The sequence below is a fragment of the Conger conger genome, chromosome 10, assembly GCF_963514075.1.
Source record: "Conger conger chromosome 10, fConCon1.1, whole genome shotgun sequence".
Classification (NCBI taxonomy): domain Eukaryota; kingdom Metazoa; phylum Chordata; class Actinopteri; order Anguilliformes; family Congridae; genus Conger; species Conger conger.
This window is the reverse complement of record NC_083769.1, coordinates 25,456,314-25,484,237: the sequence shown is the minus strand read 5'-3', so window position 1 is coordinate 25,484,237 and position 27,924 is coordinate 25,456,314. Positions and strand designations below refer to the sequence as shown.

At 44.4% G+C, this 27,924-nt stretch overlaps 1 protein-coding gene across 2 annotated transcripts in view; it reads left to right on the top strand.

The window, feature by feature from the left end:
* Positions 1-675: 675 nt before the first annotated feature.
* The window catches only part of scube3 (signal peptide, CUB domain, EGF-like 3), a 99,079-nt gene continuing 71,830 nt past the window's right edge, over positions 676-27,924 (top strand). For both annotated transcript variants that reach the window (XM_061258431.1, XM_061258430.1), the window contains exons 1-3: positions 676-1,007; positions 20,063-20,185; positions 25,299-25,424. In XM_061258431.1, coding sequence (XP_061114415.1) covers positions 902-1,007; positions 20,063-20,185; positions 25,299-25,424 — 355 coding nt within the window. In that variant the 5' untranslated portion in view covers positions 676-901. The remainder of the gene's footprint in view (positions 1,008-20,062; positions 20,186-25,298; positions 25,425-27,924) is intronic.

The following is a 27,924-nucleotide window of genomic DNA, read 5'->3' as shown; positions in this document are numbered from 1 at the left end:
ATCATGGGTATCGAAGCATCACTTGATTGGTTCTATAAGACTATTGGTCTTAAAGAGCTACGTAGCGTAATTGAGATGTGAGGCACATCTTCGGTGCTTATGCAATATAAATGCATATTTTATTTGGTGCTGGCACGCAGTATCTTCTCAGTATCTTCTTGAAATTTTTATGAAGGACTCCTAGTTGACAATAACTCCACTATTACTCGTTTAAGGCTGTTGGCCTTTAAAATACTCGATTTCCCAACTTGAAATGAATGGGTCTTGAACTTTATTTTCCCGTGTATTTTAAAAAGCTTACTTTTTCATATTTCCCTCTCCATTCTTCAGGAAAAGTGTACTGGCCGTAACGTTTGTTTGGTCTGGACATTGGGCGCAGCTCGAGCTGATCCATTGATTGCACATGGTCCCAGAGTCTGACCTCTCGCCCACGGAAGCCGTTTCCATGGTTACCCCCACTACGGTCCAACCAGCAGCTGATTGTAAATTCCTGCAGAAAAAGAAATCCTTGCAAGTAGTTGGAGAAAGAGAGAGGGAGAGCGAGAGCAAGGGCTGGAGAAATGCGTGGATCTTCATCTCTCCTCCCCCTTCCTCTTCTCGTCTTCTCTCTCTCTCTCTCCCTCTCTCTCTTTCTCTCTCACTCTCTCTCATATATTGAAATTGGTTGAGGTCGAACATGATCACAGAACTCTGTCTCCAGTGCTGCACACAGACGGGCACCTCTCAGTACCCGAGCATTTGAAACAAAATAGGCAAAATAAAGGAGAAGAACACTCAGCCCCGAGTAGGGATTAAAAGAAGAGAGGAATATTCACTCTTATTTCTGAGCCCTCAAAAGATATCGTTCGCTTGCTATATCTTAACGCCCTGCATAGAGAGTATTTTAATCTATGTATGTAATATGTATACGCACGTTATAATGCGCGCTAGCATTGGATTAGTAGGTTTCTGCCTGGTTGCCTTTGTCCAACAGCCAGCTCGCGCTTTGGGAAGCAAATCCTCTCAAGGTAAGTTTTTTTCTTTAGATAATTATTTTGGTTCTGTTATGATTCTTAAATTTGTGACAAATATAGGTTGATGTCTTCAACGTGTTTAAATCCGGTTCACAATTCTTCTGCGCAGAAGTAAGAGAAACGCGAATTATTTTCCAATGTCTTGTAAATAATGCTTTTTGTTTGTTTGTTTTGAAGTAATGAATATGTAATTTGTAACAGTCGTAGCCGATGAAAAGACGGATAAAAACCGAATTACAAACTCCACAAAGTTTATGGCAGCACAGTTCCTGAAACGAACTTTTAAAGGGAACCGTGCATTCATCTAATTTATTTTTATGGTTGATAGAGCATTTAATGGAATTTCACAGGTACGCTGTTTTCATTGACTTTTTGTAATTAAAAAAGAGGAAGATAAAACACTAAACCGTTATGCAAAACAATCACTTTACAAATTGTTTTGCATTTAACTACAAGACAAGCTCATGATTGCGCAATCCGAACGTGTAACGCCTGATCCAGCACCTGAATAAAGAAGTTGATTTTAAAATGTTGGCCGTGTCACCCGCAGTGAGAACTTGCGCCGGCGCGATCCCTACTGCGCTACCCTTTTCAACTATAGCTGCATCAAACATCTCCCACAGGTATTTCACTTTGCAGCAGTTTAAAATAAAATATCTAAGTACAGTCTCCCACCTGTTTATTCACTGGTCCAAATACAACCGAAGAGTTACTCACATGTATTGTAGGAGTATTTGTGCCATAATTGTCACACCCTGAAAGACAAAAGAAACACAGAATTTCGGTGCTGAAAAAAGGATAATCGACGTAAGGCATGTCCATTAAACTGTATTTGTCACCACAGTTCAAAGTAATTTACAGTTTACTGTGACACTTGTATCTACTTACTTGTCATTGTTGTCTGTGTGGGAAGTGTGTACAATAATAAGCACAAGTTATACATACAGTTCTATTCTGATGTTCGGAAATGTGGTGCTCCTGACTTGTAGCCTTGTAAGTAGCAATTGGGGTCTGCTCCTTAGGAGATAATAACAATAATGCATTGATTCAACTATTGTGTGGCCACTTACAGGAGTTTTTATTTTATTTTATTAGGGCACATGCTTTCAGTTAAAAACGAAGAGGTAAAAGTGTTTCTGTATTTAAGTCTATGTGGGTACTTTCAGGATGGCATGTTCAGCGGTGCTTCACACACAGACACACAAAAAGACATTACCCGGGCCATCAACAAGGAGCGAAGGGGGGGAAAAATGACTATTTTGCACCCTGGGTGGTCTGCTTCTACTTGTGGGAAAACCCAATATTTACATTTTGCAATTAGAACTCCCTTTTTCAATTTTCTGCAACATTGGGTATGGAAGTTTTGTCGTCCGGGGCGTAGTTAACCACATTGTTTTATAGTGACGTGCACCTGTTAATGAGTGATGTGACATCAGTATGACCAGCTGTATACCTGCCCTCTGTGTCCTGCTAAGCCACGGTGTGCTGGCTTTACCAGAGGGCACATTTTAGCTCTGTCAGACACTTGGCAATCTGCAGTGCTGAAATAGTGCCCCCCCTCACTCAGTTCCAGCAATTTCATCAAATGTCACAGGGCCTTTGTGAATGTGTGCATCTGACCTATAGACAGTATGGACGAAGATTGATTGACAGCTTGCTCTGTCTAATGGAAGCGTATGATGGCTTTGCTTAAGGGAACAGTACTGCACAGGGGAGTAAGCGTGGGTCAAAAGACAGGTTTGAAGCAGAACCCCAATTGTTACACAAGAATTATCGCCAGTGTCTGATTTAAACTGTTGCTTGTGCCTCACAGACCTTTGTGTGGACTTGACGAGACGTCAGGTAGCCAGGCAGCAGACTGTATGCAGACTGTATGGTATGGACAGGCTATGCTGAGAAGGCAGCATGGGGAAGCAGACTGGAGAGATGCAGAGGGAGGAATCTTCTGACATGGTCAGAACCAGGTCCAAAAGTGTACCAGCATTCTGTCACGTTTAAGAACCGGTTTGGGGGAGAGGGAGGAGGACGCGCTGACAATGACAATGACCGAGATTAAGGAGTAGTTTGCATGGTCAATATTTGTTTAAACACAGATGCTTCCGACAAGCTTCTTCTTCCTGCATCAGCTTAATTTGTGTTTGGAGGATCGAGCGGTTGGAACGGTCAGTGAAGGTGATGAAGGCGGAGGAGCGTGTGAGGCGTCTCGTGGGTGCGGCTGGGCGAGCGCTGTCTCTCGGGAGCGGCGGAGCTGCAGCACCACGGCAACGGGCTGAGGCAAAATGACATGTCGCAGTGGCTGTGTTGGTGTAACCTATGCTCCCCTGGCTGAAGGCCTGGCTCCAGGAGGCTCGGGCGGGGCAGCCCAGGGTAGGGGTGGGTGTGGGAACGGAGGGGCTGAGAAAACACTGACAAATGGGGCCACGGCATCAGGACGTGTACCTGGAAGTCGGACTTTCCACAAAGAGGGGGGGGGGGGGGGGCGTTTTTTGCCAACATCCCAACCTTCTTCCATCCCGCCCCCTCCCCCACTTTTTCAGTTTCCTTTGCCTTGTCCCTCTTTTTTTTCCCCTTTCACTCGATAAGAGGTCTTTTGTAGATGTCAAAAGCCTCGGTTATGTCTCAGAACCAGCCGCTCACGCCCCGGCCCTGTTGTGCCCTGATTGTCGGCTAGGTCGCCGTGATGAAGGGACAGAATAACGAGGGGCTTTGATCGGCTTTGTTTTGTCCAGTGCTGCATCCTCTTCAAAACATCCCCATGAGTATCATTCTCTGCTCATATCTGTCAGTGTGTGAACCAATGTCCTATGTCCAGGGTTTCAAAACATGAAATTGTTGAAAGAAATAAGGCTTCAGTTCTTGTTTACTGTCATTGCAATTTTTACTTTGTTGAAGCCCCCTGTTTGTACAATGTTGTGCATAAAGGATGAATATTTTCAAAAAATGAAAAGCACTAAGTTTACTGTGTACGGTAGCACTTTTTTGGATGGGCAAAGGTAGAGATTCAAATAGAGTCATCTCTTTTCTAAATGCTCCCTATCATATTTCCTTTTCTCTGGTTAGTGGGGGGGCGAGAACAGGGCTGCGACATGCAGCAGGATGCCGGGCATTGTTGGAACTGTGGGTAAAATATGTTTTCAGACACAAAGCAGTTTGCTTGCTACAGAATGTAGCAGGGCAGCAATCAGTTTTTGTGAAAGGCATTGCTTCTCGTAGGACATTTCCCCATAATAGTGAATAGCGATATTGTATTGAGGATACTGCATGCTGTGCTCTCCGTTTTTCTGTCACACCCTCTTCTTCATATATTGCTGTACTTAATGTGTTGCTCCAGGCAAGTCTCACTAACAGTGTTTATTGAGCCATTACGGTGATTTGCTTGCAGGATTTATGTCTAGAAGCGGGCTTAAGTAAAAGTGCTTCTCTGTTTGCGGTTATCTGAAGGTAACCATTATGGCAGATACCCGATGCACATTGTGAGCTCAGAGTTATGTTGTAGTCACCATGGCGCAAAGTTGGATGTATCTTATCACTTTTTTAAACTGTTTGTACTCCTCAAATCTCGATGCTCCTGTTAAGCCTGTTGACCTGAATCAAGGATTTCCTGTGTTTTACTTTTCTAGTTTAATGTCGTGCCACTCCTCTGATTTATTGTTTGGGTTTTTTTGTGACAAGCAGTATTTTGAAGTGCAGTCACATCCGTGGTGATGATAAATTGCCACGTTGTTGTTCTTTTCATCTGTTGATCTTGTGCACTTTCTGTTCCCCGGAAGCAGAAAAGGTCTTGTTTTTCAGGCCACGTCCATGAGCTGCTTATCAACACTGTCTGAAAATATATATTATTATATTGTACGATACGATCAGAATTTGTTCTGGCCTGTATATCCATGGGGTTATTGTACGTGCTCCTTTCTTTCACCTGTGTCAATGTTGTTTCCACAAACCAGACATAATCCTAGGTTAATGGAAATTGTTGCCATCCAAGATGCCATGAATGCTCTCTGCGCAGGAGTTTTGATTGGCTAATAAAATCAGTGCCCACCTTTCATGGTTGCTCACCTATATTCAACACATCCTGTCTACAAAGAGGCAAAATATTTCAAAATAAGAGCCTAAAGTAGGCTTATAAGTAGGTTTATACAGTTTCTAATGCTGCAGTCTGTAATTGTGAATTTCAATTTCAATAACTAATATTATGGTTGAATCCTATTGTCACTTAACGACAGATCTAATTAGATTAGTTTTCCATCAAGTCATGCACCTGCAGAACGCCCATGCAACAAGTAGAATATTGTGTGGAATTAACTTACTTATTAGTTCTGACAGAGCTGAGTTATTTAGTTGTTTTATTTTTGAGCAATAGAAAGATTAATAATGTCAGCTCAGAATTCTTGGCTTTCTGCATGAGGATAGAAGACTCAGTAGAAAATTCCTCAAATATCAAATATGAATACTGTGGTGCTCATAAACATGATCCCTTTGGCAGTGTGCTTCCCTGCCTGTCTGGCTCTCTGTCCATTATGCTTTCATTGTTTTCAGTTGCTGTGGAGGTAGTTGGGCAGTTTGACGTCCCATCAATAAGCCACAAGACCATTGTAAATGGCATGGCGTGGCCCTGGGCAGCTGACACGGGTGTTTACAGACACTTGTAAAATCCTGGACGTCTTTCCGATAACATGCCACTCCCTGACTGAGATTCTTCAGTGGTGAAGACGGCTGGTCACGCAGGCCCCTTCGTGCTGAGGAATGGCAGTGAAAACATTCTGTTTTCATCGCCCAGCTATCCCTCCCCCACCCCCACTTCCCAATCACTGCTTTCTCCAGAACTACAAATTTAGAATTCATCAATCAGGCATTCTTTTTCTTAGAAGCTGAACTCCTCTTGGTTACTAATATTATTCTCTCTATTGGTCTACAAAATGGCCCAGGCAAGGGGTCTGCTTTTGAAGGCATTGATGGATTCATTGAATGTGTGCTGAATCAGTCTGCCTCTTGGTGCTTTTGTTTTTTCTTGTTGAGTTTGGAGCTCAAGAGCGGCAAGGCCCCCTGTTTGTTCAAAGGGGCTTGTTTTTACTCTGCCTCATTAGGAAAACATCGCCCACGGTAATCAGAGCAAACTGTGTCTGAAAACCCAAGCTGGAAATGGGCAAGAGAACTGCGCAGCTATTTTAATCTTTCAGATGCGAGATGCAAAAGTGATGCGGCTTTATTGTAGATTTTGATGAAGGTGTGGAATTTCTGGCTCAGCTAACAGCGGCTGGTCTGGTCTGAGTCCGCCCGTTGAGGTGAGATAGGTATGGGGGGCCAGTCTGGATGCACACGCCATACCTGACCATCAACGTGCTTTCACAGTCCTGAGAAGTCCTAATCAGGCCACGGCAAGGGGGGAGGGGAAGAGGCGGGCCATTCTAGCCCTATCGGAACACAAACTGGAAATGCACAGTAGAATGCCCCCCTCCCTCCCTGCTTGCACCCTGCCAAACCCAACATCATACACACAAATAATGTGCCTTGATCCCACCCACCTACTCCCTCCCATCCCTATCCCCCCCTCGACACACACACACACACACACCCTCGCTGACCCACAGAGCTCTTAGAAGCCATTTCTTCATCGCAGCGTAATGTAAACAGCGTGCTTCAAATGAGGCTTGTAATAATTTTCCCCTGAGCTTGGCTGGGACGGAGCCGGTCGTGCCCTTTGTTCTGGGCAGATGGGGAAGCGCTGACGGTGCGCGGTTAGGGGAGTGGGGACACAGTCGATGGTGCACTGATCTAGGGGCCCCCAGGGGTCCTCCCTGAGCCCATTTTAGGGGAGCGTCGACCTCGGACTCCCAGGCAATTGGACCTCCGGCTCCTCCAAGGAGCAGGCAGCTGGGCCAAGCGTTAGATCATTAATCCACCCCCCCCCCCCCCCACAACCTCTATTTGTTTGGTTGTGTGAGTCACCGATTGGCGATGTGTGATCCAGGATGGTCTGCAGGGCTTCGGCCTGGCCCAGGACGGACAGAAAGCGCAGCATTGTGTTTCCTTATCTTTCCCCGCTCTCCGGGGCCCAATAACCGGGCCTGCGGTTCAGCTTGGGCTGTGTTTCTGTGTCATTGGGCAGGGGAAGGGATGCCGTGAAACGGGCCGCAGTGGCCGCGTTCGTTCCAGAGGAAAAGAAAGGGACTTGTTTACAGACCGCTGTGTTTACATTCCTGCAGGCTAGCACCAGCTTTGGGGATTGCTCTAAATGAAAGGAAATGCTCCTATTTTGCTTAGTAATGGAAAAACCAAACACTTCAAGGAATCCAGTGGAAAAAAAGGAGGGGGAATGACAAAGTATTTCATTTGGAAGATTTGGCTTAATTCTTTCCGAGATGAAGCCACGATGACAGCATTAGTGAACACAATACTCCCCCCATGAGAGAGTATATGGGAACTCATCAGTGAACACAATACTCCCCCCATGAGAGAGTATATGGGAACTCATCAGTGAACACAAAACTCCCCCCATGAGAGAGTATATGGGAACTCATCAGTGAACACAATACTCACCCCATGAGAGAATATATGGGAACTCATCAGTGAACACAATACTCCCCCCATGAGAGAGTATATGGGAACTCATCAGTGAACACAATACTCCCCCCATGAGAGAGTATATGGGAACTCATCAGTGAACACAATACTCCCCCCATGAGAGAGTATATGGGAAGATGATTTTATAAAGAAGTCGCTTTTCATTTGCATAGTATGCTTCATCTGGAGAGGAGACGGGAGATGTCCCCATTTTTATTTATCCTTTAAATGAGAAATAAATAAGCTCTACCGAGAGACGCCGATTGGTGCTCTTCACTTTTGAACTTCTAACTTTTCTGTCAAATGACTGAAGCTAAGCAGGGCTGAATTTTGTACTTATATTAGAGATTTGCCGGCATAGGGAGATTGCCGCAGAACCTGATGTGGGAATGTCAGCAGGGGGTAGTGTTCTCTATCCGTCAAGTGCAGGACAGATGGCCCTGTTCAGCAATGGAGATTCTGTGCCTTGAGAGATCATATCCTTCAGATGACAAATTTCTTTTCAGAAGAATCCTTTTCAAAGTGGGTATTTTTTTTATATAGCATGCTCATTGGAAGCCTGGAGTGCTGACCATCATGTGCCCAGGATTGGTCTGCTCATGTTATTCTCATCATATTGCTACTTGCAGTTTAGGGCGCGGTCTCAAGATTTTTGCCCTGTCTTTTTGAACTGTGGTTCAAATTCTATTCCGTCTGTTTAGCAGTATAAGTCAAAATGTCAAACTATGTGTGCTGTGTGTTAGCCAACCTGAACGTATTGGTCTCCATGGCAGCAGTTCAACATTTTCCTTCACTGAAATAGTTCTCAGTGTAACAGTGGCGCCCTGGTGGAAATAAAACAGCTCAAGCTAGGTTTTGAAACAGCTGGTAGCTGGTTGACCAGTTCAAACCAGCTCCCAGCTCGACATGGTTTAGCTGGTTGACTAGTTCAGACCAGCTCCCAGCTTGACATGGTTTGACCAGCTCAAGCTATGTTTTGAAACAGCTGGTAGCTGGTATAGCTGGTGTTCACAGCAGGGAGGTGGGTTGCTGTTGGAGTTGATTCAGTTTTGAGTTAAAATAGTCAGCATTGGACTGGCATTCATGTCAAATGGATACTTCCCTTCCCCCACCTCCACCAGCACAGACTGACAGACTTTCTCAACATCACTTGCAGAGATCAACATACAGACCAGTAGAACACAGTCAGTGTGATTAGCAGTGCAGTATATACCAGATAAGATTCCAGCCCCCTTCAGCCTACACTGTAGCCCATTCACTTTATATCACCTTGTGTGCCAGGAAACAGCTAAATATATCTGGCTCACACTTTGGCTCTAATTGCTGTGTTGCCCTCTGTTATAATTAGTATCTTTAAACCATTTTGCTAAAACAGCAGTCAATAAGCGTAATTAGTGTGTGGCCAGGAGAGAGGATCATGTCATTCACTGTAGCTGTATAAATATAAGTTTGTTACAGCAGTAATTGCCACCCTGTATGTGCATAAAAATATAAATTGACGCTAAGAAAATGGTAAAACTGGTGGGTTTCGTGCCAGCCATTCAAACGGCTCACAAAAATGTACATTTCTGGCAGGAGAGATTTGACCTGAAAAAAATCCGCTTTTGTTATTTAGTCATCCTGCTGCGTTTCTGTCGTCAGGATGAACAGTGAAGCATGGCATATCGTTTACGACTGTCACTGAAAGCAAATGGCAGAAAAGGCTCGAGTCGAGCCCCAGGGTTGCACCAGATACAAATGCGCTCGTTTGCTCAAATTGCTTTAATAGGCTTCTCGATAAAGTGATTTCTGTGCATCGTGGGGATTGGCGGCCTGTGGTACAGCATATGGACAAATTCACAAGTGTGCTGTTTTTGCTGCGCTCGATAACTCTGCACCTCTTGGGGGGGGGTGAGGGGGCAGGGCGGGGGCGGGGGAGCTGATGCCGTGATTCATGAATGCTAACTGCTGCTTTCTTACACTGTTTCCCCAAAAGTATCTTCCCTGCAAAGTGCCTGAATAACATAAGCAATTGTGTTAACCAGGACAGGCAGAACTTTTGAGTGTATGAGGTGAAAATGATAAACTGCTGTGCAGAGTGGCTTGCCCTCACAATGCCTTTCTGCATTCCTGCTGTTTTTTTGTTGTTGAACACACAACCCCCCTTGTATCTCTGCTGCATCAATGACTTCTGCAAGTGCACACCAAGCAGTGCAGCTTACAACAAGGTTTCCGACCTTGTAAATAGAGCTGGTCAAGCTGGTCATAAGCTGGTCTGGCTGGTATGAGCTGGTCACCAGCTACCAGCTGTTTCAAAACATAGCTTGAGCTGGTCAATTCATGTCAACCTGGGAGCTGGTCTGACCTGGTCAACCAGCTAAACCATGTTGAGCTGGGAGCTGGTCTGAATTGGTCAACCAGCTACCAGCTGTTTCAAAACCTAGCTTGAGTTTTTTTCAGCAGGGATAAACGTCATGGCATATTAATTTTTGACAAGATGGGTGGGGGGTGGCAGATGGATTTTGGGATTACTACTATAGGAGATAAGGGAGGAAAAGGTGCTTGGAAAAGATGAGACGATGGAGAACACCTGACAGGTGTCCATCCAGCACCCACTCCCCTCCAATCACCCTGCTTTATTAGCTTCTGGATCATCTCCATTCGAACCTGTCACCTTCCCTTTAAAGCCACTATTGTAAGAGATGTTGTACCTATCATGCTGCATCTCTCTGCTACTGGGTTCTCCCCCTGTATAGTCAACAGGCTTCACTCCTGGTTCCTCCCATCAACATCCATTCAGATCTCTTCCACCCACCATACAAGTGCATTATTTGTGTTTTTGTTTTTCTCCCTCCCTCTCTCTGTTCAGAAGTGACAGGTAATATAATGCTGATTTTAAAGCACTGGATTTTAACAACATAAAAAAGCTGTCTGCCCTGGAGCAATGTCATTCTGGGGTTTGTGCTTTTGCATTCAGTTGTCTGACAATGTACTAAAGCCTACAGTCGAGTCCTGATGTTGACAGCGGAGCCTTAATTACCTGTCAGGAAATATTGATTGCTCAATTCTTGCCTCTCTGAGCCAGCTACCCCGCTGATTTGACAGTGTGATTGCACAGTAGCCTGCTGCATGCTGACACGGGGGAGCTCTGTAGCCCGTTCTGCTTTAGCATCGGAGTGAAAGACCACGTGTGTACGTCCTCCAGTTCACTCCGTAAAGATTTTGGGTGGGGATACTGTAGGGTTTCATCTTGCAGAAGATGCAGGCAGCTCAGTGTCACATGCAGTGAGCTGGAGGGTCCTGACATGCACATGCTCAGTGAAATGATGTTTTATTTAGTCCGCTTCATCGCAACATTGAACTTTGGTTCAAAAGAAAAAATATCACAAAGTGGCTGAATTTCTTGTCTATGTCCAGCAAGTAAAAATAAGATTTTATTCACCTTTATGTTTCCCCAGCTTCTTTTTTCTCTCTGGTCTTCCTAAGTTGTGTGCTGTGTTGTCTGTAGCCGGTAGCCTCGCCCCAAAGAGGAAGATGGGAGCGATTGTTTTTGGATGCCAGTCTAGGATCAGTCAGCAAAGTCGATGCCAAACCATTTAGAGTCTGAAGGGCTGAATGAAAATAGCAGCTATGGAAGCAGTCGATATTTTCATTTGCCGTTTTACAAGCTTGCGGAACAACAGACAGTGCCGTCCCTTCATTAGTTGCAGGGGATTTGCGGGGAGAGATGCTAAATTCTGCTCTCATGTTGACGTCTGCATTTCATCAAACCTTTCAGCCGCTGGGCCTCCGCAGGCTAATAGCCTTGGAGGTGTGTGCAGTTTGCAGAGACTTCTTGTGACCGCTGGCCAGGCGTTACACTGCGGTCATCCAGTCCAAGCACAACACCTCTGTACAAGGATAGCTTCCACACACGGGTCTAAAGATCAGGCCTTACATTGCCATCATCCAGTCCAAGCACAACACCTCTGTGCAAGGACAGCCTCCACACACAGGTCTAAAGATCAGGCCTTACACTGCCATCATCCAGTCCAAGCACAACACCTCTGTGCAAGGACAGCCTCCACACACAGGTCTAAAGATCAGGCCTTACACTGCCATCATCCAGTCCAAGCACAACACCTCTGTACAAGGATAGCCTCCACACACAGGTCTAAAGATCAGGCCTTACACTGCCATCATCCAGTCCAAGCACAACACCTCTGTACAAGGATAGCTTCCACACACGGGTCTAAAGATCAGGCCTTACATTGCCATCATCCAGTCCAAGCACAACACCTCTGTACAAGGACAGCCTCCACACACGGGTCTAAAGATCAGGCCTTACACTGCCATCATCCAGTCCAAGCACAACACCTCTGTACAAGGATAGCCTCCACACACAGGTCTAAAGATCAGGCCTTACACTGCCATCATCCAGTCCAAGCACAACACCTCTGTACAAGGATAGCCTCCACACACAGGTCTAAAGATCAGGCGTTACACTGCGGTCATCCAGTCCAAGCACAACACCTCTGTACAAGGACAGCCTCCACACACAGGTCTAAAGATTGGGCCTCCCAGGTGGCCCGCTAGTGGCCTGCTATGGGCACTGCAGTGCATCCTCCAGCGGTTTTAAAACTGACTTTAAAGCTGTCCACTCGGGCAAAACCGTCAAGATGAGGTTTACTCATAAGAGAATGTAACACAGCCACTAGCAGGCCACTGTAGTGGTCATTATTTAAACACTGGTAGACTCACAACTGGCACTGACCGTAGGTGCTTGTTTGTGTCTCATGCAGCCAATTTCTGCTCCAGTGAAACTGAAGTATGACACTGAAGTATAACTCTGAAGTATTACCCTTTAGAAGGGTAACCAGGCGAATGGGCTACAACCAGCATGTGGTGAAATTTGATACACAAATTTGTATTTGTGTTAAAACTGTGCTGCCCCGTAGTGAAAAGAATATTCGGCTAGCTTGTGCATGAGTGTACTGTAAAAAAGCTCACATTGTACAGCAGTGACTCCAGAAAACACGTGCTGAAAATAGGTTTGATAAGTATGTCTAAAGGCAACACACAGTGGCTTTATGTCCTAGGCCTGTTTCAGAGTCAAACGTTTGACCCAGTCCTTTAACAATCTGTTCTTTTGGAAGGCATGTTCTCTCCTGCAGGAGACACCATTCATTACCATGGGTATTGCTTTGCTATTTAGATCTGTCATTTCCATTCACTATGTATAGTTCTCTAACTCTAAAGTAGCCTTCTTGTCTGTCTTATTAAGACACTCTGTGACATGACTAAACCGTCAGTGCATTCAGATGTTGGCATTTTGGTGTGCTGAGTAAGTGCACTCATCATTGGCCTGTAGTTTTCCAGAGACGACACTGGGTGCCAACACCTGGGTGCATCAACAACACCGCCATTCTGGCTGCCTCTGACCAGTGTCCCAGTCCTCTCTTGGGCTCATGGGAGGAAGTCTATTTCTAGAACTGTGATTTTTCGGGCCCCCAGAGAGCCAAGTGTCTGAGGGAAGGGGGGTGCCCGGCTGAAGGAAACATTGAGGGTCTCAACACACAGAGTAAACACAACCCGGTGTTTGAACTGCACACCTCAGGCCACCCCCCCCGCCTCCACCCTGGCCCTCCCCTAACTAAATATCGCGCTCCTCCTACGGACTTCTCCTACGTCTGGATGAAAAGTACCTCTGACACCCTCGCTCCCTGGTCTGCGGCAGTCTCCGGTCTGCAGGGTGTATCGTTCGGGAGGTTCTTGCATGTTATTTAGCTGACACTTCTATCATGTCGGTGTCAAGTTATCACCGTAAAAATACAACAGCCCTGTTCCTTGTGTCACTCAAGTCCATCTTTCCTTCTCCGTCATGACTGACAGCTCTTGCTTTGAAAAACCCCACTTGATGCCATTTTAGCAGGGAGAATTATGGCGTGCTTACTACTACTGATCGATGGTTGGGATTCTTCCTTAATACCTTTATCGCTGCCGATCTCCGATCAACTCCGAGTGCTTGTGTATTTGTCACTGATATAGAAGCAGCAGGGAATTTGAGAGCAGAGTGAGTCACTAAGCTCTGTGCTACATTAAAATCCTTCCCTGGTTCACGTCCTCTCACTGTGAGGGCTCTTTTCATGAAGCAAACCAAATGCAAATGACTGTGCAGATCACAGACGATATGCTACACAAGGAAAACGAAAAAAAAACTGGAACGATTAGAAATTAAAAATAATCTCCAAAGGAAATTTGTCACAGGAGCTGACTGTTCCTGAATAAATGTATTTATTTATATAGGGGGGTTGCTTGGGATTTGTTTATCTCTCCTGGTTTCAAATCACTGACTTTGGCTTCCATTGCCAAGGCTAGTTCCCAACAGCTTCGATACATCAACAGAAATGCCACAAGAAGAGAGCTTTTCATCTCCAGCGTGAGTCAATTATAAGGGCAGCGTTACTGAACGCATTCTTCTCTTCAAGTGTTCAGTGGAATGTCCTCTGGACTGAACCGTAAGACGTATTGATTCTGACATGTTTATTTTCACGGCAGAGGCATTCTCATTTTTAAACGGCTCCAGTACATTTCAGTTTTTGTTGCGCATGTCTTTGAGGGAACACTTCCAGTCCAAGATCTGCGCCTTTTTTTAGCTCCAGAAAAAAACAAATCTTGAATCTGACATGTGTTCTCCTAGGTTAAATATTTGTGCTCAAAACAGCATGTGCAATGAAATAGTCTTATAAGCTAGAGTTACTACTAGCTAGCCGTTTCTTGTCTGTTCCACCAACTGTTTTTGTAAATGATGCCCCTGTTTGATTTCACCAGCTCTCTCAATCGATTTAATCGTTAGTTATTTGACCTAACCTGACAAACCGTAAACAGTTCCTTCTGCAGTTTGGCCTCTTTGTTCATTACAATAGCAGAATTGTCAGTGATGTATTGAATTTAGAATGGGCACATAATTAGGCCGCTTCCTTTCCCTCATTGTGCAGATGGTAAAGTACCAAATGTTCCTGATTAGTCAGTGATCTAAGAGACCATGGTTGGGGAAAATCTGTGAATGCTATAATCCTGTCTGGTGTTTCGGCGTCACCGGCACCAGAGGAATGGAAGCACCTTAGTGTTTGACTCTCTGAAATGCCACTTCTTCGAGCAGCACAAAGACCCATTACCAGGGATCAAAGTGCATATGCGGTTCAAACCTGTATTCAATCAAGATGTATCCTGAACCTTGATTTACACGTGAATGCAATTTTTCTACTTTTTCTTTACATACTCAGCTGGTGAGTTCATTTAGTGATCACTGAACTTGCCAAACTATGACTAGGAAAGAAATTGTTAGTCGAAGTTGAACTGTTGATTGAATCCCATCCAAGCCATCTGGAATAATCCAGCACCATATCTCCAGTTGGACCACTTTGCTTGCTGTATAAGATATGGCAGCTGGATGAAAAGTGGTTCTTACTAATTTAAATTAGTTTTCATTGAATGATTGAGACTTGAGGTTGTGATTAATTTGTCAAACCAATTTTTTAAACATATGCATTTCATGCTGAAGGAGTCACACATCCAAGCATGCTAACACTGTTCAATGTTCCCTGTACCACTGGGAAAATGAACTGTTAACATTGTTAACCATAATAATAATAATAATAATAAAAATAATAATACATGTTATTTGTGAAGTGATTTTCCCAGTCTGGCTGACATTGTTGGTTTAATTAGATTACCAAGAAATGACAGGGCAAGGGTTCAACAGGTCAAATATATCCAAATGTCTGAATTCCCTAATTATTATTATTATTATTATTATTATTAAAGGTTTCATGTACTTCCAGCATTATTATTTTTCTTAACAACAGGGCCATGCACGCGATTTTGTTGATGTGGAGATGTAAAATAATATACTGGTATGAACAGACATTAAATCACCATAAATATACATATGCATTTCAGAATTCCAGTGACTGCAAAAACATTTTAAAACTATTTTTAATCTTGATGTAAATGAATCGACAAAATTGGGCTTCCGTTTCTTTTTCTTTTTAGTTAACTTGCCAGAAAAACTTGCCATATTGTGGGCGTCCTATCATCGACATAGCAATTATAACTGACATAAAATTGCATATATTAGCATTCTCGTAATTGCTATTCCAGTGACATTAGCTTTCAGCTTCCTTTGGTTTAATGATATATAGAAATGTGGCAAGAAACTTCATTCAGTGAAAAATGTTTTGGGTTGAAGTTTATTATTATCTGGTGCCACAAGGCATGAAAGAATGCCCCTGGCCCCGGGTGTGTGCAAGTGCATGGTGAATGTTTTGACTGGTGTGATGTTGAGGAAGCTGACTGTAATGACTAACCATTTTAACCAAGGCCAAAGCGGGGGTACATGTCATGTATGTAACTGCAAAGAAGATTAACTCCTTAATCACCATTCATGTATCAAAAACATTTGTACTGTGAGCGGCTGAATAGCTTTTACTCTGAAGAATGTATTTTTTCTTCATCTTTATTATTATATAAACACTATTTTATACATACCAATTGGCCAAATATTAAAGACAAAACAGTGTGGATTATCTCTGCCGACTTACTGCCTAAAAGCGATGTGTAAAGGCATTACTTTCATGTGCCACTCCTAGAGCTCTCTTCCCTGTAGGAAGAACTGATTCTCAGTTGACAATACCCCCTCCTCCTTTGAGAGTGACAATATTAAATGGCTCAGAACAGGCATTCAAGGTTATCTGAAGCCCATTTCTAAAAATGACTGTGCGTAACAGAAATAAAACAACACTCTGCCCATAGTGGGAGAGATAACAATAGGAAATTAACAGAACTCATTACTTGTAGTACCTTGATAAGACAATATTGCTAGTTTTTCCCCTTTATTTGAAAATATAGGATGATTATGATATGGTGAGTTACAGTATATTCATATCATCTTGAGAATCGGTAGACTCAGTTGTTTTTGGCATAATACAAGTGTCTTTGATGACATGTTGCTTTGAAAATATTTTCAAAAATAATATTATTAATATTTTCTTTTTATGTCCCTCCTAGTGGAGGTTTTCAGCATAGTAGAATATATGGTTCTTGAGATTAAGACCAGAGACGCATGTACCCTAAAGGAGACAAAAATGCATTGCTCTGTCTTATGAGGATATAATTCATAGGAACAATATTATGCTCATTCACTTCCAAGGATGTGGTGTTGTCGTGTCTGTGAATATCTGAAAGAAGATTAAAAAATAATTCATATTGCTAGAATAATGGGGAGTATAAAGTTTTTTGAAAACTGAGAGTAGTCATGAAAGTGATGGGAATCCTAAACAGTGACCAGACCCCAAGGCTTTCCCATCCTGCAGGTGCACTATTACAATGGCAAGCTTTAAAACAAGCTGCTCGTAAATCATTTATTTGTGCTGTCACATTTCTCCTTTCTACATAGTTTGAGCTTTAGTCACGGTTATATGTGTGAACTGAGATTGTTTACTCATCATTTTAAATTGTTTCAGTTGCCTCACTTGATAAACTGCCTCAAACTTTAGCTTAGCAATAGAATTCTGCCTTTATGGTGGTTTCTCTCCTTTTAATGAGATAGATCGTCTGTTTTTATTTATTGCTTTGCCTTTTTTACCGTAATAAAATATGCAGTTAAGTAGTTTCCCTTCTCCAATTAAATGGGCAATGTGCACTGTTGATGTAATATATTATATACAGAAAGTGTGTGTGAGATGGGGAAGTGTGTTTATTTAATTTAGTGTGAGAAGGAACGTGTAATGTTTCCGTAATGCATCTGGGATGCGTCTGTTCAGCAGTCGCTGTAGGCGCTCTGCGCTCATTTGGGCCAAGTGTTCCCATTAAGGATTGCGAAAAACAAATGAAAAACACGGAACGTGAATCTGTAAACCTTGGCGACCATAGCCCGTGCGGACGTGATCCAGCGGATTGTCTAGTTAATGGAAGTTGCTAATGCCTTCATGGGAATGAGGAGTGTGAGGAGTTCAGTTGTAACAGCGTGCTGCTGAAAGAGGCGGCTGAGCACCAGGCTGGAGTAAACCTCCGGGACGACGGTCGGGCAGCTGAGGTGTGCGCAGCGGTCGAGGTCCCAGTTTACACCCCACCGGACCGCCTCTGTTACTCTGACCCCGGGTGCGGCGGGACTCCGAGGCCCCTTGTGCGCAGCGCACTTTGAAGCCACAGCCGGGCTGCTCCCAACGCCAGCGCTAATTGAAGCCCGCTGTGTTTCTGAGCCGCCGGTGTGTGGCCTGGAACTACACCGGGCTAATCAGCCTCATTAACCTCTGCCCCCCTCAGGAAGCCCACTTGCCCGCATTGTCTTTTCATCAAACCTGGCGAGGGGCTGCCAGCGGAAGCCAGCTCTCAGAAGAGCGTCCCCCGGTGGTGAACCAGTCATCACGCTGGGTCGTGCGATCAGACCACGCACCGCAACTCACAAGCGGTTTCCTTTTTTTTTTGGTTTGGCGCTCTTTTAGCGTTTCAGGATGCAGCTGCAATGCGATAACCACACTTTGCAAAAATGTTGTGAGTGTATCAAACGTGTGGAGGGGAGTGAGGTTCGGCCTTACCGCATGTTGTCATTGGGAGCTGGAGAAATATACACGGGCAGATTATGTATCTCAGCAATTGTTGAAATGTTGAGTTTGGCTTCAGCCGATGGAGTTAAAGGCTTAGATTACGGGGGCTTCTCCTCCACAGATATTTTTCTTTGCGCATTCATGGACATTGCTTGTGAAGGGCTTGCTAGCGGTCACCAAGTTTGCTTTTAGCCTTGAAGATCTGTTTTTGCATCTTATTATGGTGGAAAGCGTTTGACCACAGCTAAATGTACTACTTATGAAAGTAAGCTGAGAAGGTCCTTCTTTGTGTTCTTAGTTCTAATTGTCAGTTTGATCATGACATTTCATCCACATAATAAAATGGAATAGTAATTTATGACCGTAATTCTGTTTAAATTTTCTACCGCTGCAGGAAATAAACATTCGCAAGAGTCTATCGGAAATTAAATTTCCGTTTTGTGAGTGTACTTTTTTTTTTCAAATGATTCATGTTTCACAAAAGGTATTTACATTTTTTCAAACATTCTAGTTGGATCTGGAACCTTGAATGTAACAAAAAAGAAAAATATCATGAGAGATTTGTGAGAGAATTTTTATTTGATACTGATGTACAGAAATGATAGTCAGTGACACCAGCGGCTATCCATCAGCTTTCTCGTAACGCACAATGAAGGATGTCCCTGTAAGGTTTGTGTATAGCTTCAGTGTGTGCAGGACAGTCGAGGGCATCTTATGTTATCTTTTGTAGCATGCACTTCTGCAGAAGGTAGATTGGAAGTCAAGTGAAGCACACATCATATATTCTGTTCTCTTTTCAGTACATCAGTGTGAAACTTGTAGGATCAGGGTAGACTGAACCAAAGTGACTGAGTTCAAACTTATATTTGAATTGATGGCCAAGGACCATGTTTCTCCCCGGTCTCTAGAGCTTGAACTTGAAGAAGTTGGCAGTTCTTTTTTTAACAGGACACATATTTGTCAAAATGTTTTTCACAGTCCTCTTGCTACAGTGAAAGGTGTTGCGCTGCTGCTTGCCTCAGGGTCCATTAGTCTGGCCCAGGAGACTCTGCTGGGAGAAAGGCCTAGACAAGGCCAACATCTGCATGCGCGCGATGCCAGCATCTTTTTCAATGTCTGCTTTATTGGCCGATGACATAGCGAGCGCAAACACTGCCAAGTCAAACACTAGCACAGGTGTTATCTCACGTCATTGAATCAGAGACGCTGGCTGCTTGTGTGTGCACTGTATGTAAAATAGCTCAGATAGGCCGTCTAGGAGCAGGGAGGTAGGGATTGTCTGTCGGGGTCGTGTGGACCTTGTTAAGTTCTCCCCCTCCTTGTGCTAGGGGTAATCCCAAACACCTGGCTGGGTTTCTGGGATCAGGTAGGATTAGCTGAGCCCAAGGAGGAAGCCCCCCCCCCCACTCCTTGGAGATGTCCCTTCACATGTGGACCTCCCTCCCCCGTCCCCCATGTGTCTCCTTCCGTACTGACGTACTTGTAAACCCTGATTTCTAATGTGTAGGCAGGAGCAGGCTTAAGTCTAGGGATGTGAGGAAATCGCTTCCAAAAAAGTTGAATGTCACCATATAGGTCATTGTCAATAGCAGGATTATTTATTTATCTGTTGATAACCAGCCCGGCTACTTATTTTGTGGTTAATGGCTCTTTGAAACACAAGAAGAAACAGTTGTTTATTTCCACGTACTATTAAGTTGTCCAACGCTGCTGCGGCACTGTTTGATTTTAAACAATTCTCTTTGTACAGCGGCTCTGGGTATAGTGTGCGAGGGTGGTCCTTTCAGGTAGATATTGTAGTAGTGCTTCATGCTTTACAGAAGCAACCAGATTACACAAAAACTTCCATCCCGGTTCCTCTGACAATTCCCTCTCTCTCGCTCTCTCTTCCTCTCCCTTCCCCTCCCCCCTTCTTTTCCCCAGATGTGGACGAGTGTGCCGAGGCTCTGGATAACTGCAGCATCGATGCCATCTGTCAGAACACCCTAAAGTCATACAAATGCATCTGCAAATCGGGCTACACGGGCGACGGCAAGCGCTGCGGAGGTAAGGCCTGACAGGACTGCATGCTGGGAGATCGCCCGCTCGCCTCGGCCCATGCAGCTCCAGATGAATATTTCACCGCTGATGTAAGGCAGGGGGTGGGTTAGTGCTGAAAATACGCTTCTTGGACACCAGCGGTCCCCGGAGCCAGCGGAGAGGGGTATGAATAAATCAAACGCATTAAAGATGACATCGCCGCCCATGTCCTGCTCAACAGAGGCCCTCCGGTGGACTCCTTGGGAGGCGGGAAGCAGGGGAAAGGAGGAGAAGGAGGAGGAGGGGTGTGTGCGTTGTTGGGAGGACACTGTGCCGATGCGCTTTTCCTCAGACATGACGGCGGAGCTTGCGTGCGCTGGAATGGCGAATGTGCCCCCTGCTGTAAAATCCAGCTTGACCAGCTTGGGTAGGAGCTGATCAACCAGCATGGCCGAGCTGGTCATGAAGCTGGTTTGGCTGGGTTTGCGCTGGTCGACAAGCTACCAGCTGTCTCAAGATCTAGCTTGAGATGGTCAAAAGATGGTCAGTGAGGTGGTTCTGTTGGTGCCAAATCTTAGTTTCACCACTGGCCCTGATGGCGACAGTCACTCTGTAGCCACTGATCCCAGGTAGATGTCTTTTTGCAGTGTGCATTTTGTAATGAACTCTCAGTGATTTATCCTGGCCCCGTAAGGAGAATCCCTGTGGGAACTAGCAGGACATACTGTAGGAGGAAAGTGTCCACCCCCTACTGTCTGCATTGCTCACTGGTTATTGGTGGAGCTGTTCTGTTTTCCCCCTGAGTACGGTCTTACATCTTATCCCTGTTATCTGTCGTTTCCCAGTAGGGATAGACTCCTGGATGGAACATCAATGTAAAAATGATGGATGGTAAAACTACAGGAGCTGACTTGAATACACAGCATAGTCTTTGCATGCGTAGCTGCATGAGCTCGTGGATCAACACCCAAGGCGTTCCTGGCCCCGTCCTCCGACAGGAAGTTGTCAGGAAAACAAGGATGTGAACACCAGTCTTTTCAGCCTGCAGGTTCCATTGAACAGAGAGGGAAAGAGTGAAGTCTGGACAGAGATGTGCCCTTGCATCTGGATGAAAGGCATCTGTAAATTTATTACACACATCACCAAATTAAATTAAGATAGCTGATGAAACGGTGCTCAGTGCTCATGCCAAACCAAGGATCTTTCCGTGGCCAAGCAGTCAAAAACATGCTTGTTTTTGTAGACAATTTTTACGGATCATTCAAAGCTCCTAGATCATAACCTCCTCCTTTATTATTACTATTATTGCAAAACTGTATTTCACAATGTCATTTTCACTCCTATTATTTGTTTTTCTAATTTATTCGACTCTTGTGTTTCTTGTGGCTGTCTGCCTGTAGGTTATGAAGTTTGCTTTATTGAATTTATTTTAAAAAATGTGTTCTCTTGGAGAGGCCCTCAGAGAAATGGGGCTTTTTTCACAGCTTTCCTACAATGAGTTTTGTGTCTCCGAATGATTCCTTACTGCTACAAACAGTGTGAGACCTGACCTGGTGAGACACTGGGCCAGAGGCACGATGGCACATTTGTGACCTGGATTTACGGCCTTTAGCTACAGCATTTGTTTCTTTCTCCACCGATTAAGTGTGGATGGAGAATGTGTAGAGTTTGAGATATTAGAATGGCTGTTCGAATACACCCCTGAGCTCATTCTTCTTCAGCTCTAACAGCACAAACAGTGGAGCTTGCACAGTAATGTCACATGCACAATAATGCCATATGAGGTCTCGCTACCTCCAGCACAGTTAAAAGCAACCTCTCCAGCCCACACCTGCCTCTGTTGTTACATGGTCAAGGTTAGCAGAGTACCTGGGTAATATGGGCCGGCTTCTTTGTAATTGTGTACACAAAAAGGAATGTGAATACTGCTTTGCGGGTTATTGGCATGAAGCATAGGCTGAGATCATTCATTGCCTGTCCTTGTATCTCCAAGTGAGGATACTGCAGCCTCTCCTTGCGGTAGTTTATCAGGCGAGGCACAGGATAATTACATCCAAGATTATATTTCTGCTCATCAGCAAACAGTCTTCTCTTCTTGTCAAATGTCAAATCCCAAAAGGAGATTATTTGTCTTGGAGCCCAGTGCACATTTTACCCTTTCAGCCTTATCATCTGCAAAGGACTTATTACAACAGTAATGAAGCGGAAACAATATGATTTTAATGACGCAAGGCCACATCGGCTCACAGCACTCCATAATACACAGCGAGTGTTGAAATATATATGCCGTCTGGGGAGATGAGTAGAGTCGGGCAGGAGGCCTCCATTGCATGCGCCCTCCCTACACCCTCCCATCAGTAGATTCCTTCCTCTTCTTTTCTGCTGGCTGACCCAGCCCCAGTGCTGGGTCACAGAGCTCCTCTTTGTCACGAGCTGGAAAACAAACACAGTCTGACCACAGAAGCTGAGAGGTGCTATTATCATGCTAATGCTGGTCATTTGCACCCTGCAGAGTGAGAGAGGGAGGAAAAGAATGAGGGAGAGAGAATGAGAGAGGAACCGATAGAGAGAAAACAAGAAAGGGGGAGCAAAGGAGAGAGAAGAAAAAAAAGCTAAAATAAGACAATGAAAGTGATTTATTATTTCTTCAAAATTCTCTTCCATAAATGGTACGTTATGTCTTTTATAGAATGCAGAAATGGCTTGCATGTTTTTCCTTGTAACAATTGACCTTTCTGCTTGTAAGCACTAGACAATAAAGAATGGCTATAAAGCAATTTGAACGAAGCAAGAGAAAGGTACAGAGTTGAGGATTTCTTGTCAATAGAGGATTTTGACATGTTGGTTGGGTGAAAGACTTTGTAATATCAGTGTTCCCGAAGGCTGCCATAGCATGGGTCATAAGATGATGTGGATTTTTCTATTTCTCTTGGCTAATCTTTGCAACCACTGAAAGGTATCTGTGCTGAAGTAACCCCAGTCTATATATTTTTTTAACCTTTGAACCTTAGAACATGAGAACATTGTTCAGACATAATGCAGTATTTCTTGGAAGGACCTTGGCCCCTTCCTTCGCTAAGGTTTTTGTTATTTTGTTCAGTGAACATTATACAGTAACAGCTTTCTCACATTTATTCAAACAATCACAACATTTTTCAAGAACAAGGCAGTAGAAGATATCTAATACACTGCAGTCACATTAGAGGTTTGTGCCTTTGGGCATTGTTAAACAGACAGGCCACTGGCTTATATTGCCTGTCAAGGTGCCGCTCATGACACCTTACAAGATGATTATTTAAAAGTATTTTGTTTGGTTTGGCCTATGTCTCTGACTATTTTTGATTTTCTTTTCTTATTTCTCGGCCTCATAATGGCTTCCTTGATGGCCATTGGCACAACTCTGGTCCTCCTGTTGGCAAACACCAATATAAGACTCCGAAGGCAATCAAAAGCCTAGAATCAAGACTAGATACTGAAAGCTTTCTTATACCTGCACTAAGGAAGTGATTAAATACACACTAATCAGAAACAGCTGAGAAGCTAACGGTCCAAGTACTGTTGGTCCCCTAAAATGGGAGGACTTAAAAAGCGATGTAATTCCAAGAGGGATCACCCGATATCAATGTAAATACCCTGAAATTAAAGGTGGCACTTTAACCTCATATTCATTTCAAATCCAATGTGCTGGAGTACCGAGCCAAAAGAACAGAAACCGTACCACTGTCCAAATACTTAGAGACCTCACTATATATATCACATGGCTTTTACTGAAGTGTTTCCAGTGTTCTGTGCTGAGATTCAAACCTGTGGCACTGCTATTCACTGTTTACTGCTCCACATGGCCTCCTAGTGAGCAGGTAACTCCGACATGCTGTTGGTTGAGGACCATAGAGGTGGGAGTTCGGTGCTAACCTGGTGCAGTGGTGATGGAGCGAGGTCCGCCCGGACCTCGCTCCACACCCCCGCCCTGCACTGCAGAGGGGCTGTGAGTAGGCCGTAAGGTCCCAGCGCTGTCGGCTCAGATTATGCCGCGGCTTGCCTCGGCCGCCAAGCTCCAGCAACTACAAAGGCGGGCAGGCCGTCCGGCTAATTTGCTCCAAATTGGCCAGCAAATGAGAGGGGATTGCCTGCATCTCCTCCCTGCACTCCATCAATCTGCACCACTGTCACCCGGCCACTTGCCCTGCTTGTTATTTCAGCTGCGAGCCTGCTTCTTCTCCGCTCTCTCACTCTCCCTCTCCCCCTCCCCCTCCCCCTCCCCCTCTCTCTCTCCCTCTCCCCCTCCATCTCTTTCTATTTCTCTCTCCCTGTCTCTCTATTGGTCCCCACACTCAACTTTTCTACCTGTTGCTTAATCTTCTACCTCTTGGTCCTGTTGCCTTCTTCCCACCTCCCCTCCTGGTCTGTCTGCCTTCATCTTGTATCTCGTTCTCTTGCTTTTCCCACATTTTTACTCATTGATTTGATGGATGCACCAGCCCCTTCTCTCCATTTTGTTCACATCTGTTCATTTTTCATTTTCCACACCCTTCACCCATCTTGCCTTCTCTTTTGCCCCTGGACCTCCCTGCTCCCATAGCATAGCTGAACTACGATGACTGAGTTTATCCTGGCTTTCTGGTTCTGTAGTCTTCAGGCTGGAGTAATTTTCTCTCCTGTTCAGTTTATTAGCTCCCTGGAAGGACTTCTGGGAGCTCTGTAGTTCGGTTCACTTTTTTCAGACTTGGAACAGCTCCTCATGCAGAGGAATGAAGTGCCTGTATATAACATATTCTTACATAGGTCAGCAAGTAATGATGTGATGCAGTCTCACTCACAGCACTGATAAGTTCTGTTGTCAAGTGCCATTTAGTTTAAGTTTTTTATAAACCATTCCCCATGCTATTTACTTCTCTCCAAATCACTGCAACATGCTTTGTTCAGACCGTCACTGAGCTATGCAGTCACTGTGTTTGATTGAAGTCCAGTTTTAATCATTTTCCAGCTTTTCCAAAACTGCATCAGTTGGATTACTTCTTTCCTTTTTTCGTTCCTTCTGGAAAATGACTGAGCTCTCCGGGACAACCTGTTCATGAATTACTTGATAAAAAAAGGAAATACTTAGGAATTTATTGATTGATTGATTTTGTCTCTCCCGCAGACATCGACGAATGTGAAAGTGAATATAACGGAGGCTGTGTGCACGAGTGCATCAACATCCCGGGAAACTACAGGTGCACCTGCTACGATGGCTTCCGTCTGGCCCACGATGGCCACAACTGCTTGGGTGAGCGGGGTCTGGGGAGGGCAGACACCAGGAGCCCACAGGGGTGGGCAGGCAGCCAGTGGTGAAGGCCTGTCTGTGCTCACGGCCTGTTTTGAGAATGGTCTTCCAGAACGTTCTGCCGCAGGAAGCGCCCACAAGTGGCCAGGAAATATCAATACCCTGAAATCATGGGAAACATAACTGACCGCAAAACATTCACATAATACTTTTTGAAAAGGCATGCTTGAGCTGCCAGGGAAGATTTTGTGTCCATTTTTCCCATATTTATTTATGAATTAAGTTCCTCATAATATTTTCCTTCTTACTTTCAGTCAATGTATTTAACACATGATATTCTTATCTAAGCTGTTGTTCAAAAATTAGGTTGTTTTATTAAATTACAAAGTAAGGGGTGTTTGAGTGCTGTTTTTTCCTCCTGCAGTACCTCAGGGTTAATGCCTTATTCCTCCCTGTTCAGTCCACTCACTCCCAGCTACGCTGTCCTGCCTCATAATAACCCAGCTACACATTCCCTTCCTCAACCCTCTACCTACAAAAAAAGGTTTTGAAAGAGCCCCGCAAAAAAAAAAAGGTCAATTTATTAAGAGCTTGACCCTGGGCTTGCACTCTGGTGGAGCTGTCAATGGGCCGTATTTTCCCAAGGTTTACTATTACACTGGCATGTAGTTTGCCTTGGTCCCATGAAACATACATTAAACCAGAAAGGTAACAAAATTAGGGTGGAAAATAAGTCTTCCCTCTTCACCGCCAGCCTCCCCCCCCCTTTCCCAAATCCTTCAGTCCAGGGTTTTCCCCAGTTCCCCTCACAGTTGATTTAGATTACAATGTGGAGCACGAGGCGTTTGATGTTTGCGTAGCGGCAAATTATAAAAAATGACTGGGCTCCGAAAGGCAGCAATTCCGGCCTAATGCGGCTGGCTTCAGCTGTCTTTAATAAATTGTGTGATAAATGCCCCCCTCCCGACACTCGCACACACCCTAAACCCCAACCCAAACCCCCTCTGTGTCAGAGGCTTTCGCTCACTTCCTCCTCTGTAATCAGAGCTCAGCCTCCCAGGATCCCTCACTCCTGGGGTGTGCTCTGTTCCTTTCCCACAGCTCTCAGACTCCCACAGTCTCTCCTGCCCCCGCCAGTCTCCTCCCGCTCCTTCAGCACACTGCCCCCCATCTTTCTGCCCACTGTCACCCCTAAAGCGCTCACACTTCAGCGTTTTATGAGTCTTTTTATATATGTTTGTCTAAGATGCACTGAACGTAGATGTAGTGCTGATGGTAATGAGCCTTTATACACGTCCGTATTGGGCTGACCTGGACCTGGACCTGAAGCTCTGGTTACTTTGGGGAAATTATAAGGATAGCAGTACAAATACAGTAAATGGCTCAAGTTCAATATGAGTGGAGCGGGCCACATTAATGCTGCAGTATACTAACAAGCCTGGACAATAAGGACAATAACAGCTGGTTCCAGCATTTTTTGCATTGAAGCTAGGTGCTATGGTCAAGTTTATGGTCAAACAAAAATTGGGCGTTTTGATCATGCATTTTTACAAAAAGGAAGTTTACAATGTGTCGGATTCGAAACACAACAAATTAATTACTCCTGTTTATTTCAGCCAGTCATCTTTAGTGCTATTTCTGTCGTTTATTGATCATAATACTTACACAGTCATTGGTTCAAAATGAGATGTCACACTCTAGCTAGCTTGCTCAACATAAGAAATAGCTCCTAGATTTTTACATATTATTAGCCTGTGTGGCAATTTATTTATCAGAACATACAGTAGTTTAAAATGCAGATTTTGAAATGTCCTGCATTGCATGCTGGGGGACTGCTATTGGGAGGAGGACACCATTGTTGAAGACGATGCCATACCTACGGTGAAATGTGTCGATGTTATGGGGTTGTTTGTGCCTGTGCTGGCCCCGAGGCTCTGGTTAAGGTCACTGCACTCATGAACTCTAGCGAGCACAAAGACATGTTGGCCAACATCCTGCAATCTTCATGGCCACAAATGGATTTTTCAGAAAGACAATGATCCCAAGCATCCATTAAAATCAACCAAAAAATGTTTAACTGACCACAAAATGACGGGCCATCGCAGTCTCCAGACTTGTGATGTGAATTGAAGAGGGCACTCCATAAGCACAAAGGATCCAAAGGATTTTGAAGGATTTTGTATGGAACCAAATTCACTCCAATATGTTCGTAATCTCACTGTAGTAGACCGCTCGCTCACTTGTGCTTTCCTTGTGAAGGGAGAGTGCAGAAATTACTGTAGACACATATGTGAATAATTGTTACACCAATCTTTCTGGGAAATAATATTATTACTTGTTGAAAAGCCTTGTCAACATTGCATTGGCATGAATTTTTGTCATTTTTGAGAATATAATGTGGCATATACAGACATTTTTGTCCAAATTACTCAAGGGTTCCATTCATCTTGAAGCTCACTATGTCTAATAAATCAGTCATTTTTGAAAAAACAATACAGACGTC